Source organism: Nilaparvata lugens, chromosome 1, assembly GCF_014356525.2.
Source record: "Nilaparvata lugens isolate BPH chromosome 1, ASM1435652v1, whole genome shotgun sequence".
Lineage (NCBI taxonomy): Eukaryota > Metazoa > Arthropoda > Insecta > Hemiptera > Delphacidae > Nilaparvata > Nilaparvata lugens.
Genome location: NC_052504.1, coordinates 95,160,625 through 95,184,417, shown reverse-complemented (window position 1 = coordinate 95,184,417; position 23,793 = coordinate 95,160,625). Strand labels below are relative to the sequence as shown.

The following is a 23,793-nucleotide window of genomic DNA, read 5'->3' as shown; positions in this document are numbered from 1 at the left end:
CTTGTAAGATTCTACTTGGGAATAAAATATTTATGGAACGAGGGTTTTCTACAAATCGAAATGAATAAACAATTTCAGGAAGAAAGTTCAGTTGAATAAGGAGTTTGGGGGGATTGTTTCCTTCTGCCAAAAAGCTTATCTTTGGACTCAGAAAAATAATAACTGCTCTTGGGCTCCATCAACCCCTTAATTTCGATTCAAATATAAGTAGGCCTACGGCACCAGGAGAGAATAGTAGTACATTATCATAATCCTATTATATTAAGCGAGCAATTTCTGTTTATATTTATATATGTTTGTATGTCACAGGATCTCGAAAACGGCTCTAACGATTCTCACGAGATTTGGAACATAGTTGGTTTATGATATAAAATTCGATTGCACTAGGTCTCATCCCTGGGAAAACTCGCTGAAGGACATAAGAAGGAGAATAATTATTCATCCTTGGAAAAACAGCTGATAATTTCGTCGTCTGTCGATAATGAAAGTGAGTGAGTCACTGGGACAGAGGAAAAATTATTATTACTCAGCAATGCTGTTGAACTATTGCAATCATTCAATCAGGTACTTGGTGAAGGTTGCACAAAAGCCGGTTAAATTTTAATCCTTATTAATTCCAGAAGTACCATCATAGAAAGCCGTCTTTTTTAATGGTTTTCTCTGATTTGGTTCACGTGAAATTAATCATGATTAAAATTTAACCGACTTTTGTGCAACCGTCACTAAATACCTGATTGAATGATTGCAATAGTTCAACAGCTGAGTTATAATAATTTTGTCTCAGTCCCACACACACATGCACTCACTCACTCACTCACTTTCATTATCGACAGACGACGAAATTATCAGCTATTTTTCCAATGATGAATAATTATTCTCCTTTTAATGTCCTTTAGCGAGTTTTCCCAGGGATGAGACCTAGTGCAATCGAATTTTCATATCATAAACCAACTATGATCCAAATCTCGTGAGGCCCGCTATGTGAGAAGGATTTTTGCATTCTACTGGGAATTAATCTCAATCCACTGCTGTGATTTGAAAGAACCTTTCTGTATAAACTATAAATGTAATATAATTTCCTCTTTCGTAATAAATTTTCTAGGCTTTTGTACTCCAGAGCGAAGCTCGGTCCCCCGATATTATTTACAAAGATATCATTATTAACTAACTGGTAGCCAACATTCATGAGCATTTCCTTGATATAACATTTTTCCGAAAAATGAAACATAATCATGATATGGAACATATTACAGATTTTCTTGAGATGGATATTTATATGAAACGCCGAACGCCGTAAAATTCATGACAATGGTGATTCAGCATTGGAACTTTGGATGGCCTTTTCTTTTCATGCAGAAAGAACATTAGTGTCACCTATGACATGACATGGAATTTTCTACTAAATGAAAATGGTGAATTTATTTATGGTGTTTTCTTTACTTATTTCGTACAATGTTTTGTAGTTTTTCTTGTGATGTTTCATCACTGTCAGTTATTCTGTTGTAATAATATTTATTTATTACATTCCACAATCACAATATCAAATTATTGATTGGGAGAGGATCAACAGGATAAACCCAGAACTGTTTCTCTCCCTAATTTTGATAAAAATAGTCCAAAAATGAGGTTATGAAAATACTTTTATAAAGATCACAAAACTTTTCAATCAAAATATACATTATACAAAAAATGTTGTAGCTGGTTTGATCAGAAACATGATATTCTTAGAGTAGTTACATGTATTTTGCTACTCGTATAGTTTATAGCTACTCTTTTTTTTGACGGGTTCCCATGTAATTTCTGAAAAGAAGTTTGAATTCCCAAAGTTATTTGAGATGTGAGAGAAGTGCTAAGGATAACAAAGATGATACCATACTGAAATTACTAAGTTAACCTTCCGGCAGTCGCGTTGTTGTAAAAAGTACAACAGTGTCAGTTTTTTTGCTGCACCAAACTATTGAATGGGGTTGTTTCAGTGAATGAGTCACCTATGCATTCCAAAACTTTCCCACCATCATTCCACTGAGTTGCAGTATCAACCGAACAATGGTTCAGTCTTAGGTGCTATTTAGTCGCGACAGTGCATAAGTCGCACTGTGCATAAGATACGGGGACTGTAAACGAACCAATAACACAGAATTGATGGCTTTGCTTGATGTACCTTATTGGGCTATGAAATGGTAATCATCCAAATATTCATAGGCGTAAAATAATTCAAGAAGATGGGAAAAAAGTGATTATACAATTAATTATTATGTTTTGACAGTAAACAGAGTACATAACACTTGGAAAATTGGATGTTTTACAAAATACAACACGCGACTGCTCGTGTGATTGAGTAGGGCGCGACTATCGGAAGGTTAAAAAAACTAAATATGTTGGTTCCCAAATAGACATTCATAGACAATTGAAATGTACATTTATTTGAATTTTCTGAAAATTTTAAGACACACAGCAGCAGGCACACTTATGCAGACAGACTGAGAAAAAATAAAAAGTCTGAATGATGACATGAGCAGACATAATGAGCATGGCAACAGACGAACATCTGTGTGCGTTGCAACATTCGAACACATTCTACCTGGGGAGAGATTTCTCCTCAGTTTGTCTGCAGACGTCTGTCTTCTGCTGGGTTCGTTTGCTTTATTATTAATCTTCTGAAAAATGTATAGTTTGATCACACATATCCCACATCCTACATAATCCCACTATATTCCAAAATATTAATATGTGGTATAATCACAATATCATATCAAAGAGAAAAAATTATGCTATATTCTCAATAATTGAGAAATTTTGATGAATAAAAATATTTCAATTTCCCCCACTTCCTGTTCGTAACGCTCGTATATTATATATTTTATAAAAACACTTCAATTTCCCCCACTTTCTGTTCGTAACGCTCTTATATTATATATTTTATAAAAACACTTCAATTTCCCCCACTTCCTGTTCGTAACGCTCTTATATTATATATTTTATAAAAACACTTCAATTTCCCCCACTTTCTGTTCGTAACGCTCGTATATATTATATATTTTATAAAAACACTTCAATTATATGGGCTACTTTTGTACAAATTAATAAAAACAATATATAAACTTGTAGTACCCTTTATTATTGAAAACTTTGAAATATTTCAACTATTAGATTCGACCTTAACTTAGGTCATTTTCAAGTTGAACTTTAATAAATAAAGTTTTAATAATAAATGGTACTACAAGTTTTTATTAATTATATATTTTCTATTTCTATGATTTCTATATATATATATATATATATATATATCATATTCTATGATTATATTATATTGATCTATGATCAATAGAAATAGAACCGGTGAAGGCGGTGAAGGTAGAGTGTTGTAGAAAAGGTAGCTGAGTTTTTTTTTATTAATGAATACGTAGATTGAAAATAATTGAAAACTTTTATTGAATACTTTGGAGGTAGTTGTAGAATGAGAACTAATTAAATCCCAACTAAGTTAGCATTGAAATATTCATTTCAATGTTTTGTATACCTATTTTCTCCCACTATTAATTCAAACGTCGGTACCTTCTCTACATTCTCCTCAATCCTTAGTGTTCAAAATCACACAAGAAAATTTGGTTGTTTCTCCAAAAAATGCTATGGTAGAGGATATGTACATTGCCTGGTGACAGTTCTGTAGTTTTAATTTACCTCAATGCAGCATTACCTACAGTTGGATAATTGAATTCAACAGTATTTTCTCACCTACTGCCTTTGATATGAAAAATATTTTGATGCATTAAAAACTAAACGTCGGTTGTAGATTATAGAATCAACATAGATAATGTCAGAGCCGTTCGTGACTTTTGAGTTGGTAGTTTGAGGCTACCTGTTGGCTGTGAGTTGAGCTATGAGTTATGTACATTAGGAGGGTCACCATTGCGTGATGAACAGTCCGTGAATTATTGAGTGGCATCTGATAAAACGCCTGCGCTATCTGCCATATTCCTTCTCTGTCCTGTGGCCAGTATCTGTCATATTCTCTCTCTGTCCTGTGGCCAGTATCTGTCATATTCTCTCTCTATCCTGTGGCCAGTATCTGTCATATTCTCTCTCTGTCCTGTGGCCAGTCAGTCAATAAGTAATGAATAAACTTCCTACTACCGAAAACGAACCGACCTGCCATGTTCCTGTCAATAATTGAGAAATTTTGATCAATAAAAATATTACAATTTCCTCCACTTCCTGTTCAGAACGTATACTATATTGTAGGTTATATTATATTGTGAGGAGTGTATATATTGTATATACTGAATGTATTGTATATAGGCCTATATTATAAATATCCTATTATATTAAGCGAGCAATTTCTGTATATCTGTTCATATTTTTATGTGTTTATATCTGGTTATTTATGTTCAACGGATCTCGAAAAAAGCTTTAACGATTTTCACGAAATTTGGAACATAGTAGGTTCATGATATAAAAATCCTTGGGAAAACTCGCTGAACGACATAAGTGGAGAAAGTACTATATTGTAGGTTATATAATATTGTGAGGAGTGTATTATTGTATATACTGAATGTATTGTATATAGGCCTATATTTATTTATACATTAATAGATACAAAATCATTCTTAACTATGAATGATTGGGAAAGGAACAACAATCTTAAAGCCCAAAACTGTTCCTTTCCCAAATTTAGATAGAAATTGTCCAAAAATAGGTTATGTTTACACTGTTATATTATGGAATATCCTTTTATATTAAGCGAGCAATTTCTGTATTTCTGTTTATATTTTTATATCTGGTTATTTATGTTCAACGGATCTCGAAAACGGCTCCAACGATTCTCACGAAATTTGGAACATAGTAGGTTTATGATATAAAAATTCGATTGCACTAGGTCTCATCCTTGGGAAAACTCGCTGAATGACATTAAAAAGATAATTCATCCTTGGCTGAAACAGCTGAGACTTTCGTCGTCTGTGGATAGAAAAAAGTGATCAAGTGATTCTGTGGGAAATCAAAATATCGCATCCCCGAAATTCATAAGCTGACATAAAATATAAACACGATCATTTCAGAGAATTGATCAATTTTAGATAGTTTATCAATAAAATATCGGGGCAACGAGCTTCGCTCGTGATTCTTATTTATTGATAAACAGAACACAATTCTCTAAAATGATCGTGTTCATATTTCACAGTTGGCTATACGTCAGCTTATGAATTTCGGAGATGCGATATTTTGATTTTCCACAGAATCACTCGCTCACTTTTTACTATCCACAGACGACGAAAGTCTCAGCTGTTTCAGCCAAGGATGAATTATCTTTTTAATGTCATTCAGCGAGTTTTCCCAAGGATGAGACCTAGTGCAATCGAATTTTTATATCATAAACCTACTATGTTCCAAATTTCGTGAAAATCGTTAGAGCCGTTTTCGAGATCCGTTGAACATAAATAACCAGATAACCACTTATAAAAATATAAACAGATATACAGAAAATTGCTCGCTCAATATAATAGCATAAAAATAACGAGCAAAGCTCGGTGCCCCGATATTGAATATTACTTGGAGACTGAGCTATGTACTTGTGCATCAACCAATTTTTGGTACATCTACCACTAATTTGACAAAAGAGGTTTGTTAGAAAGTTATCTATTCTGTCCATACTACAGACCACGTAACTTGTAAGGATTTTCTCCCACTAATATATTTTTAGCCAATAAGGGGAAACATATTTGTATATTCAATCATACATAAAAAGATGTACTTATTTGTTCATTTATATTTATTTGGAATAGAATCATTAGAATATATAGTATCAATCGTACCGGTCACATAGTTTCTCTCTGATTAAATCTCATCCACAAGAACCTGATTGGAACTATAGACCTTATGGAAATACTGTACAGCAATAGACTGGCTTCTCCACACATCTGTGTAATCACTTGTCAGCTGATTTATGATGAAATAAATCACTCTCTGATTAAATTAAATAAAAAATTACTAGTAGTTCAGTGAACAGTAGACCTCACGCAGTATTTTCATCCACAAGTACCTGATTGAAACTATAGACCTTATGGAAATACAGCAATAGACTGGCTTCTCCACACATCTGTGTAATCACTTGACAGCTGATTTATGATGAATAATTATTCTATAGTCTGATTTTTACTCTGATATTGGCTCTATGAAGAAGGCTCCTTTTTCCTTTTATATTATCCTTGAAATGCAAAATTTCCAAAAACCTTGCATATACGTAGATGCGCAATTAAAAAAGGAGCATACCTGTCAAATTTCATGAAAATCTATTACCGCGTTTCACCGTAAATGCACAACATTTAAACATTCAAACTTTAAAACATTGAGAGAGATGCCAAACCGTCGATTTGAATCTTAGACCTCACTTCGCTCGATCAATCAAGTACCCTTTTATCTTTATCTTTATCTTTATCAATGTAGTAGCCTCTCAGGGTGTAACCCTGTATACTGAGGGTGTAACGGCTCCATATGCATTTGCCTTCCCATGTCAAGAAAATACAGTTTTGTTAAATAAATCCAACCTTTTATTGGAAACTTGGAAAAAGTTTATTTTCTCTCTGATTTTACAGTTGGTAATCCAATCCGATCGTAACTGAACGTGGAAAAATTATGAATCGGTCAAGTTTTGAATAAAAAGTTTGATTTATTTAACAAAACTGTATCACCTTGGCATGGGAAGGCAAAGGCATATAGAGCCGTCACACCCTCAGTATACCCCAGAGACTCGAGTACACCCTAATTAATAAGAAACTCAGAGGATCGTTAAGAAATTACGAATAAACAAAATTTTCAAAAAAAAATTTATATTGGTCATCATGTTTGGCATGGACAAATGTTCAAATCATCAAGAGTTTCGAATTGACGAAGCTCCAATTACTTAGGTTTACTGTCGTGATCCGGAATATAGCTATGAAGCATATTTCGGAGCAATATAAGTCCAAGCTAACTGAAAATTGTTCATTATCATCATGATCTAGATCCAGTGCAATGAACACCACAGATTATAATGTGTATATAGAGTCCCTTTCAGTAATATTCCACGATAAATGGTTCATTTATGAGCTGAGTTACGTACGTGAAGCAATCAATTATACAGCAAGCGAGAGCTTGCTGGTGCAATATGATCATCCCCTAATTAATAAAATTCTACTGTATCTCATTTGAACATTCCCTGGCAATATTACATCATTATGTTGATAGGTGAGAGACTTCATAGCTTATTTATCTCTCTTTCATTACCACATTCATTAAAATACAAGTATGCTGTAAAAATCAAAGTTGAAAATTCAACTGGGTAAATGTTTTCCGTATTATGATTTTCATTTAGATTCGTAACTGTATAATTTGGATGATTGATCAAAGTTTTATGCTTGGACTCTTAACCTTCCGGTAGTCGCGCCCTACTCAATCACACGAGCAGTCACGTGTTGTATTTTGTACAACATTCAATTTTCCAAGTGTTATTTACTCTGTTTACTGTCAAAACATATTAATTAATTGTATAATTACTTTTTCCATCTTCATGGAGTATTTTACGCCTATGAACATTTGGATGATTACCATTTCATAGCCCAATAAGGTACATCAAGCAAAGCCTTCAATTCTGTGTTATTGGTTCGTTTACAGTCCCCCTATACAGTCTTTTCCTATCTTATGCACTGTCACGACTAAATGGCACCTAAATACCAACCATTGCTTCGTTGATACTGAAACTCAGTGGAGTGATGGGGGAAAAGTTTTAGAATGCATTGTTGTACTTTTTACAACAGCGCGACTGTCGGAAGGTTAAATAGCAATATTACTCTGGGTACTCAATTTCAAGCTTTGGTCAATAAAATCACCATGCGGTTGGACTGCACAAAAGTCAGATCAATTTTAATTACAATCACTAGACTAAATTTAATTCAAGGTTGATTAACTGATTATATGCATAGAATTGTACCTATGATGTGTCCATAGAATGGGTACAAATTCTATGATTTATATATAGTTGATTGGAAGAGACTATTAAACTAGGGCATAAACTACAGTTGATTCAAGAACAGAGAAGAATATGAGATCGATCCTTCTTTCCTCTGTGATTCAAGTTGGCCTCAGTTGAATATTTTCAACTGAAATATTAGTTTGTAGTTGATCAGAAACAGAGAATGATAGTAGATCGATCCTTCTTTCTCTCTGATTTAAGTTGATCTCAGTTAAATATTTTCAACTGGAATATTGGTTTGTAGTTGATTCAACAACAGAGAAGGATAGGAGATCGATCCTTCTTTCCTCTGCGATTGAAGTTGATCTCAGTTAAATATTTTCAACTGGAATAATATTGGTTTGTAGTTGATTCAACAACAGAGAAGGATATGAGATCGATCCTTCTTTCCTCTGTGATTCAAGTTGGCCTCAGTTGAATATTTTCAACTGAAATATCGGTTTGCAGTTGATTGAAGAACAGAAAAGGATAGGAGGTCGATCCTTCTTTCCTCTATGATTCAAGTTGGCCCAAATTAAATATTTTCAACTGACATATTGGTTTGAAAAAGACAAAATTTTATGGATTTACATGATGATATAGGCTATTTAACCGTAATAAATTAATAGGATTATTACTTTTGATAAGAAATAATCGAAAATCCAGCGCTTGCGCACAACGCATCGGAAATCGGAAGCGCGTATAGAAACAAAGTACGTAGAGCAGAGAAGTGTGACGCCATGTTGACACACGGGCACATATACTTTACACGTGTGAATATGTCACACTAACTGCACACCTGAGCACACTGTCATTGTTCCCTTCAAAGTAATTAATTCATATAGAGTAAATTAATCCAAGTGATAATCATTTTAATCTGTCTACAATCAATTTCAATGATTTACTTATTGTGAGAATAATTAAATGTTATTTAATTGAATTCAAAGTAATTAATTCATATAGAGTAAATTAAACCATATAGAAACGATAGCACAAGTAGATATCTCATGGTATAGGGTGTTTATGTCGCAACTTTTACTGTTATCCAAAGCTGATAGTTCACGTACTTCTTTCCTATGCAGCTGTGTGATGCTGGTAGTCTCTCAAATGGTACCGTTCATACACTATCACCCCAACAAAACAGTAAAAATTGACAATAATCGACAGTAATCGGCTTGAGATAACAGTAAAAGTTGCGACATAAATTCCCTATACCATGGGATATCTACTTACGCTATTGTTTCTCTATGATTAAACCAAGTGATAAAATAGAGAAAATTATTTGAATTCTCTTCTTCTACAATGTACTCCATTATGATGAACCATAGTGTTCATTGAACTAATTTTATTCGAGAACTCTTTGATAACAATACAATGTAGATCAGTTCGACGACTAACTGAATGAATATTATACTTATGAGAATTCGACTGTCACTGTCGATGTTGTAGAACCGTTCCACCATGAAATAATTTGACAATATATGTGTTTTTATTTCATTTATATGTTTTTATTTCATTATTATGAGAATGTTTAATTCGCATCCAACATCTCTAAAAGATTTAGTAACATGAGGCGTTATAGAATTGAATACAGCCCCGCGAGATTTCAATTGGAATTAGGCTATGCCTTCAATCACACCTTCAAGCTCCCAATACTCTCTCCTGATTGGTCATTATTTTGGGCTTGTGTTAATGGGAAGGATATTTTATATCCTAAAAGAATCGACAATTATTTGTTGAAACACCGCCGATTTATGAAGTTACATCGCATTATTATATTATTGTTATTCTAATTGCATTCTATATTTATTCTCATTGATTAATTATCTATGCTTTGTGAAATTCGTTGAATAACTAGCATTATCGTCATTTAATGTAAATTAGTGTATAAGCCAGTAAATATTGTAATACACATAGATAAAGAAATCTAATCTAAAAACAATTGATCGAATCATAGTTTCAAACTCTGCCACTAGATGGTAGCAGTTACTGGGTGATTTACTACTTTCCATACGGCATTTCAACCTGGAAATAGCTGAACTCCAAATTCCAAATTTTGTAACCAATCGTTCTAGAAAATGATTAGAGAACATTAAAATCATCGAAGATTTTGGGCACTTTTGATAACATTGTATATCCTCTCAACTATAAACAAATCTTTCCTAATCCTCTTTACACATTAAAGTCCGGATTCAAAAACTTTTGGCTGTCAATCACAGAAACTTTAGCGGCCTGCATTGGACATAATTATTAGAAATCGTACTTTATGGAGAAAATTGAAACATTCTATACATTTCACGAAATACGTAGATTTTAGGCGTCTAAGGGCCATTTGCACAGTGACAGTTTAAACTGGATTAAATCCATATCAAGTCCAGTTTGTTATAATGTGTTTCATTTCCATTTCAAGCCACCAGCTGATTAAATCGAGTTTAATTTTGACTGTGCAAAAGGCAAAATGGAACTTCCTTCTCATATTCGAATTTCGAATCGGTTTACTAGTTTAGAAAAAACTGTTTTTCTCGTCAATTTTCGAGTAGTATTCAGTTATTCATTGTCGTTTTCTTACAACCGCCCCAATATTATTCAAAATCAAGACATCATTCAACCATTGTTGTCGGTGAATGACATGTTTTTCTGGTGTCAAAGAGAAAGTCAATAGGCTCTCCTACCATACTAGTCTACCACCACATGCTGGGGTTGACCTTAATTTTTTCTGTAGTTTAGCGTGGGAATCTGAACTAGACCTGACATTTTGGGCCATTCAATTCTGGGATGGAATTTTCTAAATGTTGATTGTCTTTTACCACCAATTCCTAGAGAATAGTCAAAGCTGAGTATCTAAAGTATAAAAACCAGAGAATCGCGCCCTCCAAGCTGAAAGTCACTCAAAATAGAGTGTTGATTTTCCTCATCACTTGTCTCTACTGTTTTCCAAAAAAACTTGAATTATTATCACTATCACTCACAATTTGGCCAAAGAATTAGATTAGATTAATTTATTTATTTATGTTACAATATTTACTGACTTATACACTAATTAACATCAAATGACGGTAATGCTAATTATTCAACGAATTTTACAAAGTATAAACAATTAATCAATGAGAATGAAGATTGGATGCAGTTACAATAACGATAATATGATAATGTGATGTAACTTCATAAATCGGCGGTGTTTCAACAAATAATTGTCGATTCTCTAAGAAGGATATAAAATATCCTCCCCATTAACACACGACCGGGTATCGTAAAGATACCGGGTAGAATCAGAGATCATAATTTTCTTCCGATGAGTAAAGCCGGGTCCACACTGTACAAATGTTCGACAAATATGTTTGGGCAAATTTTATTAAGTTTGACAAACAATGTTTGCCAGTGGCCAGTGTGGACGCGTCATCAAACAAAATATTTATAGCAAACACTGGAAATGTTTGGAAAAACAGTATTTTTTTGTTTGACATACAATGATTGTCCAAACTTTTTAAAAAGTTTGTATTTGTGGCCCTCATCAAACATGTTTGTCGAACATGTATGTCGAAGATTTGTTCAGTGTGGACCCGATTTAACAAGGTTTTAGTTCATTAATAGGAAATCAGTCAGAATCACAAGCACTTCACTCCTTATGGTTCTACCACAGACAAGTTGTATCACTACCTCCGTAAACAAAGCCGTAGTGCATCCGTGTGACGTCAGCACAGGTAGGGCTCCTAAACCAATAAAAATCCGTTGATTTCAGCTGATCTATATCAGCTAGTGTTTTTATTGGTCTGGGAGCCCGGACATACACAACTAGCGCCTAGCGGTCAAATAGGAGTGATACATGGCTCCGATACACACGTACACTGTTTACGTCGTGACGTCATCACTGCCAATCACATTAGTCTGTCTCACTCTCTCTGGAATTGATAACGGTTTCATAAACTTTCCGACAACCATCTTCTTTATAACGACCATTCCTATCTTATGCGACTCCAAAAGTGTTCCATTGATTTATCTCAACTTGTGGAGAATTTTGAAATCATTAATACATCGAATTTCAAGCTCTGACACTATGCTGAAAAGGTTGAGGACCGGGAATCCCCGGTTTGTCAAAACCACACCATCCCATCAATTTTCCGATAATTAGCATATATTGACTTTTTCAGGCTGTCACCATGAGTGAGAAAATGAACAGTGTTGATATTTATCTCTTTCCTGTATAGGGCTACTTGTAATATAAATATAAAGAAAATAAATAAAAATCTCAGTACACTTTTTTATGATCAAAATAAGAATCTTCCATTAGTATTTATTTATTTAATTCATATCACTTGAAAATGGCATAAATGACCGAAACATGTCGTGATAAAATATTTTAAAAAAAGGGTACTGAGATTTTTATTTATTTTCTTTATATTCATCTGTAGATGACTGATTGTTCGTACAATCATGGTTCTAGCCCAATCTTTCAATATCAATTGGAATGTTAGGATAGAGATGTCAATGTCAATTGTATATAGGATAGAGATATGTATCTCATTAACTTGGCTAATATGTTGTCATAATACAGTAGTGTTTTGCTTGAAGCTTCCTTAGGATACTGTAGTGAGTTTGAATTTCGCTCCTTCAGTCGGGGAACGTAATGTCGGCTGCTAGTGAGAGCGAAATGGCATCACTCGTGATGACGTCATACACGTTCTCTTTGTTACGTTCAATCTGTGAGTGCCCAAACACATTCCGACCGCTGGGCGCAAGTTGCAGATTCCCAGGAGCCCTACCTGTGCTGACGTCACACGAATTCACTATGGCTTTGTTCACGGAGGTAGTGGTTGTACCCATGGCCTTCACCAAGTTGACACATCAGGATGTAGAATTGGCGCTAAAACACTTAGTGCTGAGACCAAGAAAACAGTCAACTAAAGGACTACAGCCGGTCATTGGCGTTATTACAGTGGCGGTCTGTTGAAAAATTAAAAAATGACTGTATTTGCCGCGACGGCGCCCGTGCGGAACGGGTGGAACGGGAGCTGGAACAGCTGGACGGGGAACAGCACGTGTTCTGTCGTCACGGTAACAGGAACCGGTGTTCCGTGTTCCTGTCTTGCGCCCTGCTGCAATCAGATTCACTGCAAATAGTCAGTATTATTCAAAAGGGAGCCTTTGTTGTTCCATGTACTCCGCAGTACACCCTGCTATAGTGGAATTCACTAAAAAATGTCAGCATGACTTGAATATTGGAATTGTTGGTGTTGTTAATAGAGAAGGCTGACAGTTTGAATGCATCTCACCATAGCGACCAAATTGAATGGCGAGGGTGCGTGAATAGGATGAGGGTATTCTTGCTTCTTCATCATATTTTTTCCTTCTCCTTTTTCTGTCCTCTTTCCTTTTTCCCTTCCCCTTCTCCTTCTTGAGACTCTTGCTTTCTCTCATCATTCTCTTCCTCTTACTCCCCTCTTTCCTTCAATTTTTCTCTCCTCTTTGATTTTCCCTCCTATTTCTTCTCCCCACTTTAATATTCTTTCCGAAGAATGGACATTGATATGTCCAAAGCTCCGCCAATTTATGTAGATGCATAACAATTTAATTATTATCTATAGTTATTATAGATAATTGCTTTATTATAATTGCTTTTTCATAACATATACAGTTCAATAATTATTTTCTTAGTCTATATTATGTAAACTCATCTATAATTTTGCTGTATTGTAAGCTATTGTATATAAGTGTATAAGCCAGTATATATTGTAATCTACATAAATAAAGTACTCAATCAATCAATCACTACCTTCTTTGTCAAATTACTGTCAAAAATTCGCCACGTCATCAAATGGAACAGTCATTCTATCTTATTTGTTCCTCCTTTTCCTTCTTTCTTAACTCCTTTTTTCTTCTCTTATTTCCTCTACCTTTTTATATTCGTTTATCTCTTCCCTCTCTACAGGATCTAGGTACTCTCACTTACTCCTCCTACCACTATCCTTAACTATTTTCTCCTCTTCTGTTTTCTTTCTCTCTCACTCTCTGATCTCTCTCTCTCCTCATAATATTCATTAATTTGTATGAAATATAAAGGGTTGTGTGGCAGAGAGGACCTGGAGTCCTAACTCCGCCCTTAATAAAGGCAATTAATCAATCAATCAATCTCTTCAGTCCTCTTCTTTCTTCCCACTGCTTTTATCTCTCCTTTCCTTATCTTGCTTCCTCCACCATCTTCGTCAAGTGGTGATGACTGAGGAAAACCGAACACATCAGACGTAGAGATGGGATTTCGATATCGATATTTTGGTTTCGATATCTTAACGAAATTGACTATTCTATATCATAAGCCAGTATATATTGTAATCTACATAAATAAAGTACTCAAAGTACTCAATCTCTCTCGTCGAGCTCTGTTTGGCGTTGCGGTGTTGGATTGGCTGAGGGCGGGTGGCGGGGATTAGGTGTGAGTTGGGTTGAGCTTTTCAATATCAGTTTGTACTTTGTTTCTAACTGTGTGCATGTGTGAGTGAATGCTAATTAAGTTAGAGTTTGAAATTCTATTTAATTTTTTTTCGTATAATTAGTCTTGAATTCATCTATTTTGGTATTCATATGTTATACATATTGGTTGAATTTTAGCTCTAAATTTTATTATCATCGACTTTTCTCATAGCCATAGCTTTGAATCTGTATTCAAAATGCTTTTGTAAAAATTTATTTTGTATTATTTACCAATTTGAAGTTTAGATTTTCTGTTCATTTTTTATTATAATCATGAATTAGATATTTATAATATTCATTAATTTGTATGAAATGTAAAGGGTTGTGTGGCAGAGAGGACCTGGAGTCCTAACTCCGCCCTTAAGAAAGGCAATTGATCAATCAATCAATCTCTTCAGTCCTCTTCTTTCTTCCCACTACTTTTATCTCTCCTTTCCTTTTCTTGCTTCCTCCACCATCTTCGTCAAGTGGTGATGACTGAGGAAAACCGAACACATCGGACGTAGAGATGGGATTTCGATATCGATATTTTGGTTCCGATATCTTAACGAAATCGACTATTCAATATCATCATAAGTAAGGATAATATTTTTCATACGTATTTCAAAATATTTGTACAACATATCCAAACTTGAAATACCATAAAAATTATTGTGTTAAGACATTTTTCCACTTACATTCTACTTAACACGTAAACTAGAACCATCAGAGAGAGAAGATAGCATAATGCTAAATTTTCTCTATGCTGGAACTTCCCTCATACTATCATCGGTATATACGATATATCGAGAGTATCGATTTGTCATTCGGTTATTCTAGTGATATCGATATCATTCAAACTATATAAATCGATATTTTCCTTTCGAAACCCCATCTCTAACAGACCCGAGTCTGCTCACTTCTAACCAATTTTCCTCCTACCATCCACCCCGAACCAACCCTGCCCAGACACCCCACGGTAAAACCCCCCTCAAACACCCCCCACTCCGGCACCCCAACATTTCCATCCATCGTCATTCGGCAAATGTATCCAGCTCACCACACCATCGTGCTTACATGCAATGGCAATACGCTACTTGTTGCTCCACGCAGACTGGCAACAATTTATCATGCTGAAACTGATTTGGCATTTATAACTTCATCCTTCGATAGGCATCAGATGGGGGTTGCCAAACGTCTGGCGTTAGTGAATTAATCGCGTTTCCACTGTTGTCTAAAGTGTCTGATAAAAAAGAGGGATTCTCCTGTAAAACTGAGGGGTTGTAAGATAATTAAACTTGATTGAGATAAGTATGTGAATCTGCATTTGAGTATGTAACATTTTTATTGGAGCAACTTCAATAGTCCTCAATTTATTTCACTTCAAACAAGATTTTAGTGAGCGAAAAATACTATATTCAATGCCCTGTAATATAAACTGTAATGCAACTTCAATGATAGATGATCTTCTTTATATTTCATCCGTATTTTGGGTAGAATTCGACTTTCTAGAACTGTTTAAAAAGATGAACAATTTTTTATTCAAAAAGACCCCGATTCCCTTTGAAGAATTTATTGGATATTAATGAGAATAAAACAAATTCATATCTGCTTCTCTTTTTCATAATAATTGTTCTCCTCCCATCATGATTCGACTGCCATCTTCTTCTTCTTTTGGTTCCTTCTCCTATGGGAGGTTGGATATCATCAATGCGATTCTCACTTTACTGATTGCAGCCCGGAAAACCTCTTTTGAGTTGCAGCCATGAGTTGCAATGTCTCAAATTACAAAGCCAGGACAATCTTCACACTTCTCTTCCCCCTGATCTTGCCCTGCATGATGAGCCTTAACAGTTCATACTTCTCACCCCTCATCACATGTCCCAAATATTCCAATTTCCTTCTTTTTATCGTTGAAATGACTTCACATTCCTTTGCCATAAGTAGGATAACATTTCTATTTGTCACCTTTCTCATCATTATCCTTTTATAAAGCCTTGTACACACCGGTGCGACTTGAGTGCATGACGAAGACGGGAGCAGGATATAATTGACCGAAGCGAAGCTGAGGTCTTAGTTTCGACTCGATCGGCTTTTGTCTGTTTGTTTGTACCGCAGTTACAGTCGCAGTTATTGTCCGATTTGGATGAAATTTGGTATACAAGCTCTTTGAAACAAGGCGCAAAAACGTATGTGTAACGATTTTTGATAAGACCTCTGGTTTTTTTGTAATTTGAAAAACCGCAGACCAACCTCCTTCCAGAAAGTTACTTTTTGTATCTAGCGCCGTTATTTTGCAAGATAGAGAAATTTTTATTCTCTTCAAAATGAAAGATCATTGTATTTACAATATGTTAAGAGTGAATCTTGCCCAAAAAAATAAGACGTCTCACTTGACTGCACAGTTTTTCCTTTTTTAAAGTGAAATTTCCCTGTTTCATAGACGAATAGTTTCTGAAAAACACTATTAGCTTTTATTTTTCCTTTTAGTATGAGATCGGAAACCGAGTTGTGAGCATTTAACATTCTGCATAGTATAACAAGTCATAATATTGAAACCACTTTTCATTATAACCATCATTAGCAACCTTCTGTCATTGACACCAACAAACCCATCTTATTTAGAATCATTTTCTGTCTTACTATCCGTAATTTTACGGTATAATAACAACCTGTAATATAACAATCTGTATAGACAGATTCATCGTCTAAATTGCCTACTGCATATTCCATTTTCCCGTCAGTTGACCAATATCTTATAATTAATTATTAAAAAGTTGTAATATAGGTCTATATTGTAAATATGGGTACTTCCTCGAAAAAATTTATAAGTCCGATGTCCCTGGAAACATTGTCACTAGCATTTTCAATGGAAAAAATAATATATGACATTGCTAAATCTTCACAATATACTGTACTTTCATAATGGCCCTTCCCTTAATTTGAAAGTTGTATTCATGAGCGAGGTCTACTGTTCGCAGAACTACTAGTTTAAAATGTGGTTGAATGGTTAAAATTGTCCCGCTCCTGTTGTCGTACTCGTATAAAATTATTGTAACTAGGACAATCACTCTTGATACTTTCAATTTTGCTCATCGTCAACTTTTTCATAGACTAATGTTACTTGTTATGTGATGTCATTTTATCCGATTTCCGTATGTAATTGACTTACTGAATAAATATGATCGGTTGATTGAGGATAGAGGAATTTTATTTGGGTAAAACAGATAAGATCCAGAAAAGACTATAGATAATCGCAATGAAAATGCAAAAATCCACAATGGTTGCTCATGAGAATTTATCGGACACGAGCGCAGCTAGTGAAAACAAACCTGTTGCTGAAGTGAACGCGATTCTGTAATCCCCAACACGCCAGATTTCCATTCTCAACAGCTTAGAAGCAGACACACATTTCCATAAACCCCTATACATGTAGCTATAATAAGTTTCCCATCCACCTGTCAGCGGTGGTATAAGTATGCTGACAATATATAGTGCTATGTATAAGTTATTCTGACAATTTCCCTTTCCCCTCGCACTTTAAATTCAATTGTGAATAACTAGTAGTTCTGTGAACAGTAGACCTCACGCAGTATTCTCATCCACAAGTACCTGATTGAAACTATAGACCTTATGGAAATACAGCAATAGACTGGCTTCTCCACACATCTGTGTAATCACTCTTGTCAGCTGATTTATGATGAATAATTCTATAGTCTGATTTTTACTCTAATATTGGCGTATGAAGGAGGCTCCTTTTTCCTTTTATATTATCCTTGAAATGCAAAATTTCCAAAAACCTTGTATAAACGTCGACGCGCAATTAAAAAAGGAACATTCCTGTCGAATTTAATGAAAATCTATTACCGCGTTTCGCCGTAAATGCGCAACATATAAACATTTAAACATTAAGAGAAATGCCAAACCGTCGACTTGAATCTTAGACCTCACTTCGCTCGGTCAATTATTATTTAAAGCCCACTTCAAATAGATATCTCACACATCACACCAATATTGAATGTTTAAGGAAGCAGTTGATCTATATAAGCACTAAAACAATAAACCTTATTCCGGACCACTTCCTCATAGACTCTAAGATTAGTAGAAAAACTAAACTAGAAATAAAAACCTGGACATACAGTAACTTTTTCTTCCATATCGACGTATGAATCTCGAGATTTCTGCTCAAACTACTGTTTGCAAGGCAAATTCCTTTAGATACATTTGTTGAAAGTGGAATCGCTTACAATCTTTGCACATTTTTTCTCTTTTTTCTACTTTCTTCTCCAATACTTCCCTTTCTTCTCCTCTTCACCCTTCATTCCTTACTTTTATACCCTCTACCTGCCTGTTATAATAGATTACTTGTATAATACGCATTATGAAGACCGTAACACTAGTAAATTTATAATTATTAATTTTTACATAAATAAAGTTTATTTCTTGTGTAGAGCGTAGCGGTCCTACTACTCTAGTCTTTAAATTTATTTTATTTTAAGAGAAGTGCACTCCAATAGGGCTTATGCCTAGGTGTGCTCATATTTATTTCGCTTTATGTTTTTGTCATCTAAGGCAAAACATATAATTTCCATTAGTATATTTTTTTGTATTTTTAGATGGTACAATGTATTGTAATAATATTATGTTGTGCGGAATAAATTATTTATTCCGGAAAATTACAAGGGAAACCATAGTTGGCTAGGTATTTTTCCTCCTTTCTTTCTTTTCAGCACACCCCGCCATGAAGCCTGTTTTTGTATCTTATTAGAATTTTTTTTATTGTGATTTTTTGTGTATTGATTTCTTTTTTGTATATTGTATTGTGTTGATTTGAATAAAATTATTGATTGATTCATTGAATTTAAAGTGAGTAGTGAAACTCCCGTCAGCACTGGTTAGATGGTAAGCGTTGGTGTTATCTTATGTATAATAATTTATGCTGACAATATAAAGTGAGTCGAGATGGAATTTTCATTAGTAACGTGTTTAATATTCACCTGGCTGAACGGTGCCACGCGGCTTGGCTCCCAAAATTGCTAGATTTACGTTGGCTTTCCTTCCGTCAATGATTGGATTGGGATCCTTGCAGGCTCGCTCCGCCGCAGGTCTATCACCCATTATAACCTGCAAAACAACATACCAAATTAATCTTGACAACTTTTCATCGATGACATCACGAATAGTCATAGCTGTATGATTTGAAGTAATCACAAATTATTGTGAAATAAAAACACACATATATCGTCAAATTCTACAGTTTTATTTGGTACAGGACCAAAACTGCAAAACAACATACTAAATTAATCTAGACAACTTTTCATCGTTGACATCACGAATAGTCATAGCTGTATGATTTGTTATTGTGAAATAAAAACACACATATATCGTCAAATTCTACAGTTTTATTTGGTACAGGACCAAAACTGCAAAACAACATACTAAATTAATCTAGACAACTTTTCATCGATGACATCACGAATAGTCATAGCTGTATGATTTGAAGTAATCACAAATTATTGTGAAATAAAAACACACATATATCGTCAAATTCTACAGTTTTATTTGGTACAGGACCAAAACTGCAAAACAACATACTAAATTAATCTAGACAACTTTTCATCGATGACATCACGAATAGTCATAGCTGTATGATTTGAAGTAATCACAAATTATTGTGAAATAAAAACACACATATATTGTCAAATTCTACAGTTTTTTTTGGTACAGGACCAAAACTGCAAAACAACATACCAAATTAATCTTGACAACTTTTCATCGATGACATCACGAATAGTCATAGCTGTATGATTTGAAGTAATCACAAATTATTGTGAAATAAAAACACACATATATCGTCAAATTCTACAGTTTTATTTGGTACAGGACCATGGTTTCGTGACCAAACAGATCACATTTTCAAGCTGACTCGAAACCAAAGTCCTGTACCAAATAAAACTGTAGAATTTGACGATATTTAAGTGTGTTTTTATTTCATTATGTAACGGTTCTACAACATCGACAGCGACTCAGTCAAATTTGCAATTGTATTACTGAATGAATCAATAAATTTAAAAAAACAAACAACCCAGTTGCCATATTGATAGAGCTTTACTAATACAAAATATAATTGTTATTAAACAAAAATCCAAATTAAAAACACAAATATAAACCAGTTCTTATTGAAAGAAATTGTCAAAAAAATATTGAATTGTCATTCAATATGAATAATTACCACAATATCAACTTCTCAACTACACAAAAACAGTTCTTATTATTGAATATTGGTCCATCACTCAATGTAGGTCCAACCATCTCCAACAAGTGGAATAGGTATATAACAAGGCGAAGAGAAAGAAGAGGAAAAAATATATAATATCCATAGAACCATAGAGAAAACATAGCATAAAAAAATATCCCATGTCCATGGGACATGTCGTACCATTTTGGTCGTTCATGCTCCAAATTCAAAGCCGATTTTTGTTATCTCAAGCCGATTATTGCCGACAACTGTCGATTATTACTGCTTTGACCGGGTGATAGTGTAAGAACGGCACAGTATTAGATTAGATTAGATTTCTTTATTTATGTGTGTTACAATATTTACTGGCTTATACACTAATTTCCATTAAATTACGGTCATGCTAATTATTCAACGAATTTTACTAAGTATAGATAATTAATCAATGAGAATAAAGATTAAATGCAATTGGAATAACGATTATATAAAATTGTAATGTAACTTCATAAATCGGCGGTGTTTCAACAAATAACTGTCGATTCTTTAAGAAGGATATAAAATAATATCCTTCCCATCAACACACGACCGGGTGTGTGTTGTATGTAAAGGTGCGTACAGTAATACGCGCCGCGAACATGAGCAATTCACTTTTAATCAGCTGATGCCAAGCTTTTTATATCTGTATCTTACCGTTTCTGTAAAAATACAGATATAGTCAGTTGATTAAAAGTGAATTGCTCATGTTCGCGGCGCGTATATCTGTACACACCTTATGAGAGACTATCAGCGTCACATAGATCTACGATTAAAACCCCTAGAGTGGACAGTGAAATGTGGATCATAAAAGTCCTATACCATGGAATATCTTTCTATGCTATATATTTTTCTTTATGATAAAACCTTAGACCAGTTCTATGACTGGTCTAAGGATAAAACATAAACTATCCATAATGATAGTGAGATTCAGGTTATAAAGTCAGCTCCTGATTAACATTGGTTTTCTATCTTAGGCCCATATGCTCAAAAGCAGTTGAAACAATGCTCAAATTAATCCACGGTTAAATCAAGCAATGGACTCATTCATTATTTATTTATCACATTGTGTACAAATATTTAACATGAGGAAAGGCACAACAGGCTCATGCCCAAAACTGACCCATTCCCAATTTATTGACCGAGCGAAGTGAGGTCTAAGATTCAAGTCGACGGTTTGGAATTTCTCTTAATGTTTAAATGTTTAAATGTTTATATGTTGCGCATTATACGGCGAAACGCGGTAATAGATTCTCATGAAATTTGAGAGGTATGTTCCTTTTTTAATTGCGCGTCGACGTATAATACGAGGTTTTTGGAAATTTTGCATTTCAAGAATAATATAAAAGGAAAAAGGAGCCTCCTTCATACGCCAATATTACCGTAAAAATCAGACTATAGAATTATTCATCATAAATCAGCTGACAAGAGTGATTACACAGATGTGTGGAGAAGCCAGTCTATTGCTGTATTTCCATAAGGTCTATAGTTTCAATCAGGTACTTGTGGATGAGAATACTGCGTGAGGTCTACTGTTCACAGAACTACTAGTTAGATTTATTATTAATTCGTTCTATCATTTCAACTCACTTCGAAAAGCGAATCTCACTACTGTTTGATATTAGAAAATTTCAGTTTTTCCAGAACTCCTTTCACCACAAATTTGTGAAGCACTCCTCACAGTTGTCATATTCATATCGATAAGACCACTTTGATATTATAAACAGCTTTTCAGCTATTCCTTGGGAGAACGTGGCTGGACATGTTTGCACTGAAAATCGATTGAGGAATGAATGAATTGTTAAATATGTGATGAGCGAGCGTCAATCGGAGCTGTCGAGGTGGATTCTTGAAGCTTGTATTTACCTGCTCGATTTTATTAATGAGAGTGGTCTGATTTCTTCAGCCTTCATAACGATGGCATGTTGGTTTTAGGCTCTTCTAACTAATATTGAACTTGAATGAGTTTTCTAAAGTGGGATTCACTTTAAACTGTCAGTATTGGAGGAGTGTTGAGCATTGATGTTAATTATAAACGATGCTGGCAGTGAATCTCACTATGTAAATGTTGTATCTCACACTTTCAAGTCAGAAGGGTAAAGTGAAGCAATTTCTGAACATTCATGAATAACTACAGATGAAAATTGCTGAGAATATATTGCAATCATTCTAATTCTAATGAATTAATAATTATTATTATACGAAAATCCAAATTAAATCCTGTAAATCAGCGCGCTGTCAAATAATTTTTGAATAGAAGGTAGCGCTCATCGAATTTCCATCTAGCTCACTGGTCGCCAAACTTATGTGCCTGTGAGCTAGAATAGCATAATTTATAAAACTTCTAGTGAGCTACCAACGAATATTAGAATAAAGAAAGTATATTTTATTGCCTATAAAGATACATTTCTAGTGTTGAAATCTACTTATCTCATAGCAAAAAGTATAACAAAAGTTGAAATGTACAATTCAATGACAGGAATGGAACGTACTCTTTTTGGTAATCAAGTATTTTCTTGATGTTTGGAGTGTACGTTGTAGCCGCCATTCTGTTGCAGTTGTCCAAATGTACATCAATAGTTTCAATCAGTCAGTCTGTTCCTATATAGATTTTTCATGAATTTCATACTTGAAAAAGATGCTTCACACAAGTGGGTAGAGCTGAACATAGCTTTCAACCTCAATGCAACCTGAATAATATTTGGATATTTTTCTTTGGGGACTCAAGGCCAAATATTTCCAGTTTTAGAAAGTGATCTGAGAGACAGATCATTTTGAAAATCCACAAATTCCATTTCAACTGAAGCCTGATCTCCACCAAAATGTTGTACAACACAATCTGCAGAATCTTCTGCATAGATCTCTACAAAAGAGAGTTGATGAATTGTACCATATTTGATATGCTTCTAAAATCTTTAAATCGTTGATCAAACTGTTGTCTCAATTCTGAAAGAATTGAAACGTATTTTTGGTTATTGCTGCGGTGCTGTGGAGGATTTTTCTCGTCATTGAATTTCTTCAGACTGGAAAAGTGTTTATATCCAAACTGGACGACATTCTTTTGCATGAGCATTTCTGTGAGCTTCCAAAAACT

At 34.4% G+C, this 23,793-nt stretch overlaps 1 protein-coding gene across 2 annotated transcripts in view; it reads right to left on the bottom strand.

Annotated features, from left to right (window-relative positions):
* LOC111057122 (RNA-binding protein 24-B) overlaps window positions 1–23,793 on the bottom strand; it is a 136,290-nt gene that overhangs the window by 73,177 nt on the left and 39,320 nt on the right. For both annotated transcript variants that reach the window (XM_039419666.1, XM_039419667.1), the window contains exon 2: window positions 19,426–19,552. In XM_039419666.1, the coding sequence (XP_039275600.1) occupies window positions 19,426–19,552 (127 nt within the window). The remainder of the gene's footprint in view (window positions 1–19,425; window positions 19,553–23,793) is intronic.